Source organism: Galeopterus variegatus, unplaced genomic scaffold (genome assembly GCF_000696425.1).
Source record: "Galeopterus variegatus unplaced genomic scaffold, G_variegatus-3.0.2 Scaffold12045, whole genome shotgun sequence".
Lineage (NCBI taxonomy): Eukaryota > Metazoa > Chordata > Mammalia > Dermoptera > Cynocephalidae > Galeopterus > Galeopterus variegatus.
The window spans coordinates 41423-53610 of NW_007738156.1; the positions used below are offsets into that span (position 1 = coordinate 41423).

Here is a 12188-nt window from a genome sequence, read left to right on the forward strand (position 1 = left end):
ATAAGTAACTACATAAACTGATGATATTATAGATATGAATAAAGTTGGCCTAAATTGCCCATAAATTATAACTCTTGTTAATCTTTGTCATATCAGAATGTAAATTAAATCTGGCAGGATAGTTAAATCCTGTTTCAAAATCTTTTTAAAATATATAGCATATCATATCAATTTGAATCTTTTATAATTTTTTATGTCAGAAATTAATATTTTTCTTCAGTAAATAATTTTTTGCCAGGGTTGTGAGACTTTTTTATTCAATATTACTGGAAGGTAATGTATTCAGTATCACTTATTTACTAGGTTTTATATACACTGCAGGGCATAAAAATAAAGTATGACAGATTTTAGATATACAGTACAAACAAAATTTAAGTGAGATTGGTGCTATAGAAAAGAAAAATTTATGTGAGAACAGCAAGTATGATACACAATTTTTCTAGACTGGGTTTGTGTGCTCTGTGATGGGGGAGAAAGAAACAGTCTTTAAGTAGAAATGAAATTTAAGTTGAAATGTAAATGAAGAATAGAAATAAGATGGAAGAATGAAGGAAAGAGCATTTTTTACAGAAGTAACAGCAAGGGTAAAATCTTGGAAATACCAGAAGAGACCATTAGGCCTGCATCCCACAAAGATGGGAGGAAATCTATCAGTATCAAAATTTATTTGATAATTTTATGAGCTCTTTTGAGAAAAATTGATGGACATCTTATGTTCTAATCTATAAGCCATTCATTTCACGAAAATCTTTAAACTTTAATTATACCTTTTTATTTGGACTTCCTGTTAAATTATCTGAGAGTTCCATATATTGCTGGTTTGGATTTTTTGATTTCTATTAAAATTGTTAGTTTCCATGATATACCAAAATTTATTGTTTAATTTAGCTACAGTTTGAGTTAAGGTAGCCACATTCTATTTTAGCAACTGAATTTTCTTCATTGTTAATAACTTAATTCCTCAACTGCATTAGCATTTGACATTGAACTATAATTACATATCATTTTAGAAAAGAGCCTTTTCTCACCTTTATACTATTATTTAGTCTGTATGATCTATGAATCTGTTCATTCTAAAATTTCAGCATTTTATAATGTGTATGTATATGTATATGTATACGTGTATGATTAAACCTCAGGATCCTAAATATCAAATTCTGGTTCTATTTAAAACACATTTATTTGGAGATACATATGTTTTGGTTTATTTTTCAATTATATCATGTTACTTCTTGATAATGGTGCTTTTAAAGACAATTTAGATATATAAGATTATTAGTGAGTTAATAAGTACAGGGGTATTATCAAATTTTTTTGTCTTTTTCTGAAACTTGGATTGTTAAGAACTAGGCAGTCAACAAATTTTAACTTAATCCATTAAAATATTTAGCAATGTTTGGACCAAAATGGTAACAAGAAGTTTAAATCAATTATTTTCTTGCAAATGAAATTATATGGTGGAGGGTATTTGTTCTGTGTGCTATTAATGTTTGAGAAAGTTAATGAGGGAGGAATCGGTAAGGGGATACAAAAATCAACTACATTGTATATTGATAATATTTTTTTAAAAATTAAAAAAGAAAGAAAGAAAGTTAATGTGAATAGAGAACAGATCAAGAAGAGACAACAGATTTAGAATGGAATGATTTTTGTTCAGCTCAATGTTTTATTTCTAGACTTGAACATTCTCTTACGTCTTTGAAACCAATGCAATCTTTTGAATGAGTCACTGAATGCTTGTCTCACTTGTTTGTTTCTCAGGGTGTAAATGAATGGGTTCAACATGGGAGCAATGGATGTCGTTAACAATGACACACCCTTATTAATAGCCACAGATTCCTTCGCTGAAGGTTTGATATAGATAAAGATACAGCTTCCATAGGTGATGGAAACCACAATCATGTGAGACGAACAGGTGGAAAAGGCCCTTTTCCTTTGCTGGGCAGAGGGGAATCTGAGAATGGTCCTGATAATGTAGATGTAGGAAAGAACAACACACAGAAGGGTTGTGATGAAGGTCAGCACAGCACAGAAAAGCACCAAATGCTCTATGAGCCATGTGTCTGAGCATGAGATCTTCAAGATAGGAGATGAATCACAAAAAAAGTAATCAATGACATTGGAGTCACAGAATTTCAAATTTACGAATAGGCTAAGTGTTGGGAATATGATCAATAAGCCAGCCAGCCAACAGCCGAGAACAAGCCTCCTGCAGACTTGGCGGCTCATGATGGTCACATAATGTAGGGGTTTGCAGATGGCCACATAGCGGTCATAGGACATGATGGCCAGAAGAAAAAATTCTGTTACTACAAAGACATCAGCAAAAAACACTTGAATTATACAAATATGATAAGAAATTGACCTGTCACCTGTTGCTATGTTGTACAAATATCTAGGAATACAAGCAGACGTAAATGATATTTCTAATAACGCAAAATTTTGTAGAAAAATGTACATTGGTGTTTTCAGATGGAAGTCCACTAAAGTCAGAACTATGACAGTCAGATTTCCAGTTATACTCATTATATAAGTAAGAAATAGAAAAACAAAAATTGGAATCTGAAGCTGAGGGTCATCTGTTAGTCCCAGCAAGATAAAGGTTGTTATTGTGTGGTTTTTCATCTCCAACTATTGAATTTTATCAATCTTAATGTAAAGTTTAGAGACATTTTACTTGAGTAGAGTGGTATCAAAGCCAGGTAGCAATAAACAGTGACTACTAGAGACAACTAACTAAATTCACAACTAGTTTCTTCTACAGGTAGTGATCGATATCACTTATGCTCTATGGGCTTGGCTACTCAACTGTTTTTTATTTTATTGTTTTGGTAGTTTGTGATAGATTTTTAAACACATTTTAAATAATTATTCTTTCAATCCAATATCCTCCTTTATGTCACATTTGTCATCTGTACCCTGCTGACTTCTCCCATGTTTTTAGATTTGATCCACAATGTGTTGTGTTTCAACAAAATTATGATTTCTTTTTATGTCTAAGATTTCTTCTGTATTTTAAAGGTGAATATTTAAATGTAATCATTTTTCCATGTCTTTCCTGGAAGATTTGGTAGTTGATAAAATTATATTTGTTCTAACTCACTTGGGCTCCATGCACAGGCATCGTTGATCCATTTACAACTTGTAATCTTTTATTTTACCACTATGACCAAGCAGGTGTTTATGTTGTTTCGTTTAGTGTTTTAAAATGCAGCTCCCACATTGTTGGCTCCCTCCTCTGATTCTCCTTATGCTTCTCTGCTAGTACGTAATTGATACTCAGTGTCCCCTAGGATACACAATACAGGTAGTATTCTCATGCACAATTTATTTGCCACATGTGAAGAAATGTTCAGTCCAAGGATATACAGCTGGAAAAAAAAACATAATTATTTTATGAGTTCAGTCTGTTTAGTTAAATACGAAAAATACTCTGAAAACTTGCTGTCACTATCATCAGATTCAAAATCAACTTTAATATGCTAAATATACTCTCCAGAACTGCCTGTGTAAAACTACTTATTTATGATCTTCAATTTGAGCATCACTTTTACTGAAAAGTTTTCTAAATCTCTGTTGTCTCTGTGGACTGCTTCTCATTGTGCTACCATGACAAGTAATTGTTATTTCCAGTTTAGCAACTCCTCTGACAAAGTAAGTTTGTTGAAATCGGTGACTGTTGCCTTTTTTTAACCAGGATAGCTACCAAAACTACTAACACAATCCTAGATTTATAGTCCATATGTAAGAAACATTCTTGTGCAAATACATATATATCTAATTCATTGGCCTGCACATTTCAACTTCTGTCCTGTTTGGGTTTCACCTTGAATCTGCTTTGTCACTGATTTTAATTATTTAAATTATATATGCCTCTGTATTTAACTTTTTTTTGTTTTTTGCATTTGAAACAGGAGTTTTGCTAGTAAATAAAGACATACCATGAAAGTATCATTTTCTGCTTTTGTTATTACCTTCCATGCTGACCAAACTGTTTACTAGCCTCTCCTTTTTTATGCTCTCAAGCAAGTAAATGGTCTTATGGTGATTTTTGCTTTCCTGAGAAATCTATCAGTAAGATATTCAAACCAGAGGTCAAGAAATGTACATATTTGGATGCAAAATTTTTACATGCTATTTGTCTTTTTTTGGATGGGTTATAAATTGTTTTTATTTCTTTTTACTTTTTTTTACATCTTCTTGTGTAAATACAGTGACCACTATTATTCTTAGAAAACAATTTTCATTAAGAGAAAAGAATGTTTGAATACATCACAATCAACTCGAGTCAATAGAATTGATTAATATGACTTACCACATTCTTCTGGCTTATACATACTTTAACAATATGCCCCTTAATAATGTAATGGGTTCAAAAATCAAAACAAAGGACAGTAAAGATAAATTCTCCTCAGGCATGAAGGAATCAACAATTATATTTATTGCCGAATTGTTCCCTTATGAGTCCTTCCTGCTTAGATCTTTTATTCCTTTAAAAATGGTGACCAAAAATGGATTGTTATTCCTTAGGCAAGCTACATTCAAGACAGGTCCCCAGGCAACGGAGCAGACAGCTAGAGGGACAGAGGAGGCTCAACAACTGTTCCAGGTTCAGTAGAGCCAATCTGTGGAAACATTAGTTCAGAGCTACGAAATGTAGAAAATAGCTACAGAAGCCTGTATTTGACATGCTATTCATCTTAAAACATACTGTAAATATTTTTACATCTCTGCAAGTGCACTTCATTTAATTGCATTTAATTTCAACCCACTGAATTTTTTAAATCTCTCTTTTTTAAAAATTCTTTTTATTGCAATATTTCACCTATATTAAAATAACTTTATGGAAGTCCCACAAGTTTTAAACCAATTTCTGACGTTGTTATGTATCTCTTTGATTTCTATAATTGTTAAAATGTCTACAAAAAGCACATTTTTATAAACGTTATTGCACAATTCATAACAAATCCTATACAGGTAATTTCAAAGATGAATGACCTATTTATTTAGAATATCTGTATACATTTACCAAGGCATCATCTATAAAGTTAATATCACTGTTTTTCTTCATCTAACTCTGTGACTGTATAATTGTATCCACACTCAAATCATTTAATGTAACATGTGACCTTTTTCCAAGATCACCCTTCACTATATGACCAGTTATTACAGTTAGACCACAAGGTTTTCTGTCACCATCACTGGGAAGGAGAGCTGTGACAATCCTAGAAATTATATGGACACTCTATGACAACTACAATAAATAATTTTAATTGAAGAAAAGGATACTCTTTTCAGCTTTTCTACAGTCCCCAATCCATTTCTTCTAAACCCAGTAGCTCCTAGAGCTATTACATGGTAACATACTCTTTCCTGCACCCTCTGAGTTCCAGGAATAGACCTAGTTCCAAAATACTCTTCATTTATTCCATTCACTAATACTCCTAGCTAATAAGAGGCAAAGTTTAAGAAAATTGTTGCATGTTCCAAACACTTTTATATTTTTAAAAAGTGAAGGGATTAACAATAGTTTTGTCAATATTATTAGATAAACTTTCATATTGGGTGATTTTAGTACAGATATACATTATTTTTCCTTTAAAGATATGACTGAGGGCAAGGCAGAGATAACTTCTCATAAACACATTTACATTTACTTTATGTAACTATAGAAAGCAGCATTCACAAAATGCAACTCAGAAAGATATGTGGATTTTTATCTAATAATTCAAATAATTACATCTATCCGATTTTGGTAAATCACATCAAACCTGCTTCTTGGAGAAAATCACCATACAGATTTACCAAAAGTGAAAGTAAATGATATAGCCACGGTACTTACTCTTCTGAGAGTTAGTAATAGCTTCTGCTGATTCTTTAACAAGAGTGTTCAAGGCTAATTTCATGAAGAGGACTTAGCGCACAGTCTTGTTTCAGATGTTCTTGTCTCTCAGATTATGTCCCCACTTACTCTGACAGGTGTTCTGGGAGGGCCTAGAATTCTTCAAGTTTTTCTTTTTTCTTTCCTTTTTTTCCTTAAATCTCCAACACACTGGGAAGATTTTCCAACCAAGGACTTTGATCTCTTTTACACCTAGGAAATGTTTTCTAGCTCTCTTTTCCCTGAAAATAAAAATTGTTCAAATATTGCCATCTCACTGTCAAAGCACTGATGTTATGATATCTCTGGATAGAGTGAGAGGCTTTTATACTATTACGGTTTACATTTGATTTATTTGCTAAATCTGAAACTAAATAATAGATGACTGGGTCCTTAATGACCTACATACAAATGTTTCTAATGAGTCTTCTTTGCAATGAACTTGGGTAACAATCCGTAAAGATGCAGCAGTGGGGACAGTGTCCTTAGGGACACAAAGATGCAACAATAGCAACTGGCACAGGTCAAGATACAATAGTAAAAAACTAGGTGGTTAAGAACAAACAAATCTGCCTTTCCTGCATTTTTTCTGTAGCATGTATGAAAGTTGAAAGATCACAAAACTAACCCACCTGCTATTTTTTCAATCATTAAAAAAGATAACAGATAAATATTAGAAAACTCAAAGCAAGTGATAATTCTTTTTAATATTTTAAAGGAATATTTGAATATTTATATGAATATTTTAAAAATAAAAATACTATTCCATTATTTACATTTACTACTTGCTTTTTTACCTTATTGTATAAACTATTATCATAACAATAATCATATATGTACACTATGATGCATAATATATGTTTTTGAACATCCATTCATATTTTATACCATTCTTACTAGTTTTAAACGTATGTGCAATTATCACTATTACTTAAAAATAGCTTCATCAAGTCAAATGCATGTTTGTATCATCTTATATATTTAGTTTGGCCTTTTTTATAACAAACAATTGCTAGAGAAAGCGCACAGATGAATTTCTAGAGGTAGAATTTCAGAATGAAAATTAAAATATATTCATACTTTGAGGTTTTTATATTAAACCACCAAAGTGCCCTCAGAAGGTTATACAAATTATGTGGTCAAATTGTACTTAAGACCTAGCTTTGCATCCACACTTAATTTAATACTTATAGTCATGTTTAACGGTCACATATGCTGTCAAACTTTTTTCATCGGTTATTCATCTATTAATTTTGTGTTTATGCTATTGTAATTTATAGAAACTCATGTTTCACAAATATTTTTTACATTTTTCTGAAGAGATCAGATGTTTCCACATTAATTCTTATGAGCTTTATATGTTACTGTTATATTCATAGGATCTTACCTTTTAATGAAAAAGTTATTATTTATTAATTTTGCACCTCTACCTGTGTATAATTTAGTTGCATCTAAGCAGAATTTACCTATTTCATTGTTGCATGTTTGTAGTGGTTATCCTTAATAATATTTTAACACAAATACTTAAGCCTTTTTAAAAATTAATATTGTCATTAACAAACAAAATCGTAACTGTTTACATTTATGAGATGCAATGTGATGTTTTGATATGTGTGCAATGTAAACAATTATATCAAGCTAATTTACATACCAATCACCTCACTTACCTATCATTCAGCCTGTAAAAATAGTTTCTTATGTGTAAAAGTAGTTAGTATACTATTTTTTGTTTTGTCTTGCACGTTTTTGCTTTCTTTCTCATATCCCCATTTGGCACTTCCTATGATGTGGTCATATATGGATTCATGTAAAGATATACATTTTTTTAAAAAGGAAACAATTGTGGATACTATGGAATATAGTTTTTACATGAAGATAGTCATGCTTTCTTTATATAATAAAAACTTTTTTTGGTTTTGGTGTTCACTGCTGCTTCTCATTCTTTTGAATACTGAAAACTTTCCTGTTGAGTTCTTTTGAATATTGAGCTGAGATATATGACAGAATATCCACTCCCATGACTTATATTAACACTGCCTTGGAGGGCCTAAACAGGGCAATAAAGAAAAGAGAATTTTAAAAAGTATTCTGTCATTCTTTGCAGATTATTTGTTTATGTATGTTGCAATATTTAAAAGATCGTATGAGTAAATTATCTGAATTAATTAGTAAATTTAATAGTTAGTAATTGCTAAATTTGGAAAGGTTGCCAGACAAAAGTCAATACACAAAAACAATAGTACCAGGACATAGCAACAAGCAATTAGAAAATAAAATTTTTAATTCTTATAAAATAGCAACGAACACCTAGGAATAAATCTACCAAAATACCTATTAATAAGTCTGTCAATTTTGTGCAAAGCCTCTCTACATTTAAAACACTGAAATATTTTCAAAAGTAATTAAAGACTCAAACAGGAGGGGGCTATACCCTGTTTTAATGGACTAGAACTCTCAGCATTGCAGACATTAATTCTTCCCAAATTGGCCTATAGACTCAACACAATCTTTATCATAATCGCTGTAAGAAAATTTTTGTTGGTTTGCAGAAATTGCCAAGGTTTTAAATGTTTTATTAAAAACAAAGGGCTGAGGGGCCGGCCCGTGGCTCACTCGGTAGAGTGCGGTGCTGATAACACCAAGGCCACGGGTTCGGATCCTATATAGGGATGGCCGGTTCGCTCACTGGCTGAGCGTGGTGCTGACAACACCAAGTCAAGGGTTAAGATCCCCTTACCAGTCATCTTTTGAAAAAAAAAAAAAAGGGCTGAGAAGAGCCAAGACATTCTTGAGGAAGTAGAACAAAGTTGTTCAATTTACACTACCTGATATGAAAACTTATTAAAAAGAGTCTGTAAGTAAAGCAGTGTAGTATAGATTCAAATATGGGGGGAACATTGTCAATGCAATTGACTAAAGAATCCTGAAAAAGATTCACTTATGGTACAAGAGTTAATTATAACACAGTTGCCACTGAATGCAACGAGAAAAGGGTGATATTTTTAATAAATAATGTTGGATTGTTTGTATATCCATATGGAAAAATTTAATATTTTTCTCTACGTCAAACCATGGACAAAAATCAATTTAGATGGTCCATTAACCTTAATTTGTAAGATCTATGAATGAAACTTATAGAATAGAACATAACTAAGTACATTTATGATATTAAGCTAAGCCGAGATTTCTGAAACAAAACACAAAGAGCCCTATCAGCAACAGAAATCAAACAATGAATTGGACTTAATCAAAATTGAGAAATTTTCTATTTCAAAGTCAATATAACAAACATAAAAAGACAAGACACTGATAGAAGATAATTTTAATGCATACGACATATAGAAAATTCACAAAATTCCTAAAAATAAATTTTGAAAAGAAAGACAATCTAATAAAAAGAAACAAATTATTTGGATAAACACATCACAAATAGGGTATAATCAACATGCAAAAATTGCTAGCCTTTTTTTAATCCAATAACAAAGAAGCAGAAAAGGAAATCAAGAGAGCAAGTCCATTTTCAATAACTACAAAAAAATAAAATACCTAGGAGTAAATTTAATCAGGAAGGTGAAACATCTCTACAACAGCAACTAGATGTCACTGCTGAAAGAAATTAAAGAGGACACGAAAATATAGATATTACACACTCTTGGATTGGAAGAATCAATGTAGTGAAAATGTCCATATCACCCATTGCCATCTACAGATTCAATGCCATCCCCATCAAAATACCAATGACATTCATCACAGAAATAGAAAAAACAATCCTAACATTCATATACAACAACAAAAGACCACAAATAGCCAAAGCAACCTGACGAAAAATAAATAAAGTCAGAGGCATTACACTGCCTGGCTTCAAATTATGCTACAGGACTATAGTAACCAAAACAGCATGGGACTGGCATGAAAACAGACATTCAGGCCAAGGGAACAAAATAGACAAACTAGATATCAATCCACGTACTTATAGCCAACTCATCTTCAACAAAGGCACCAAGAACATACTTTAGGGAAGGACAGCCTCTTCAACAAACGTACTGGGAAGACTGGATATCCATGTGTAGAAAAATGAAACTAGACCCATATCTCTCACCATATTCCAAAATCAACTCAAAATGGATTAAAGACTTAAATATAAGACCTGAAACTAAAAAACGCCCAGAAGAAAACATAGGGGAAACACTTCAGTATGTAAGACCGGACAAAGACTTTATGAATAAGACCCTAAAATCACAGACAACAAAAGCATAAATAAGCAAATAGGATTATATCAAACTAAAAAGATTCTGCACAGCAAAGGAAACAATCAACAGAGTGAAGAGGCAAACCAAAGAATGGGAAAAAATATTTGCAAACAATATATCCGACAACAGATTAACAGCCAAAATATACAAGGAACTCAAAAAAACTTAACAGTAAAAAAAAAAAAAATCCAATTAAAAATTAGGCAAAGGAGCTGAATAAACATTTCTCAAAGGAAGACATACAAATACCTAACTGATACATGAAAAAATGCTCAAGATCAGTAATTGTCAAGGAAATGCAAATCAAAACTACATTGAGGGGCCGGCCCGGTGGCGCACTGGATAGTGCGCCGCTTGGGAAGCGCGGCAGTGCTCCCGCCCGAGGGTTCGGATCCCACATACAGACCAGTTCCCGCTCACTGGCTGAGCGAGGCACGGGAGCAACGCCGAGGGTTGCGATCCCGTTGCCGGTCCCGGTCCGGTACGGGGGTGACACTGAAGGTTGCGATCCGTTGCTGGACACGGAAAAAGACAAAAAAAAAAATACTACATTGAGGGGCCAGCCCGGTGGTGCACTCTGTGGAGTGCAGCGCTTGGGAGCTCGGCAGCACTCCCGCCGAGGGTTCGGATCCCATGTAGAGACCGGTCAGCTCACTGGCTGAGCACCGTGCGGGTGTGACACTGAGGGTTGCGATCCTGATGCCGGTCACGAAAAAAAGACAAAAAGGAAAAAAAAAAAAACTACATTGAGATATCTCATCCCAGTTAGACAGGACATTATCAAAAAGACAGAGAATAACAAATGCTGGCAAGGAGGCAGAGAATGGGGGAACGCTTCCAAAATGTCAGTGGGACTGTAAATTAGACTGTAAATTAGTATTACGGAAAACAGTATGGAGGTTTCTCAAACAACTACAAATAGAACTACCATACGATCCAACAATCCCACTACTGGGCATATACCAAAAGGAATGGAAATCATCATGTCAAAGTGATATTTGCACTCCCATATTTATTGCAGCTCTATTTACAATTGTCAAGATATGGAACCAGTCTAAATGTCTGCATCAATGGATGAATGGATAAGGAAAATGTGGTATATATACACAATCAAATACTACTCATCCATAAAAAAGAATGAAATTCTGCCATTTGCAGCATCATGGATGAACTTGGAGAAAAGTATGTTAAGTGAAATAAGCCAGGCTCAGAAAGAGAAATACCACATGTCCTCACTCATAAGTGGAAGCTAAAAACTATTGCTCATTCTTTCAGTAAATTTCCATAACTAACCTCTCATTCTTTTTCTTCCTATCTGCCCATTAAGATAATGCCTCTGGCTATATGCCTTAGGTTTCTTTTCAGGATCTTGGAGGTTGGGCTGGTCCAACCCCAACCAGGCTAGGCAGGCTGAGCATGCAGACAGGGATGTCTGTTAGGGATATTGAGCCTGCAGGAATGTCTGACCCTTAACTTCGGAGGGTGATGGCTCCACCTCCAGACCCTGTTGACACCACCATCTTTTGAATATGCAGAAGGCAGGTGCAGATCATTGAGGGGCTCCTTCAAACCCTTTGACCAACTGCAATCCCCCACACCTTACACCACTTCTAAACACTTCCCCATAAATGTACCACCTTCCCCATTGTGGTGAAGACAGATCTGAAATGCTAATCTCCCACTTTCTCACAATGGCTGCCTTGTAATTAAACTTTCTTTCTCTACTGCAAAGACACATGCTTCAGTGATTGGCATGGGCAAATGAATCCCACTCAGTGCAGTAACAAACACTCTCTCACAACTGACCACCAGCACCCACACAAGGATTACTCAAGCCCATGGAAATGATGCTGCCCATATTGCTCAGTAGAACTCTCTGAACCTCTTCTGGGTCTGAGTGCTGCCTGATTCAAGAATCACTCTTTGCTCAGATAAACTTTGTCAAGTATAAAATATAAAATAAAATAAAAATAAGTAAGTAAGAAAGAATCAAACAAACAAACAACAATCACAATAATACATTGAACTTTCAGAAGGAGAGAACAGAACCATGGTTA

The 12188-nt window shown here is 33.7% G+C and overlaps 1 protein-coding gene across 1 annotated transcript; it reads right to left on the reverse strand.

Annotated features, from left to right (window-relative positions):
- Positions 1-1653: 1653 nt before the first annotated feature.
- On the reverse strand, positions 1654-2625 carry LOC103610917 (olfactory receptor 6C2-like). The gene has a single exon (XM_008594976.1). The coding sequence runs from the start codon at positions 2623-2625 to the stop codon at positions 1654-1656; it is 972 nt and encodes a 323-aa protein (XP_008593198.1).
- Positions 2626-12188: the final 9563 nt, after the last annotated feature.

Coding starts and splice junctions, on each gene's coding strand:
- LOC103610917 (XM_008594976.1), bottom strand. CDS start 2,625: ATGAAAAACCACACAATAACAACCTTTATCTTGCTGGGACTAACAGAT.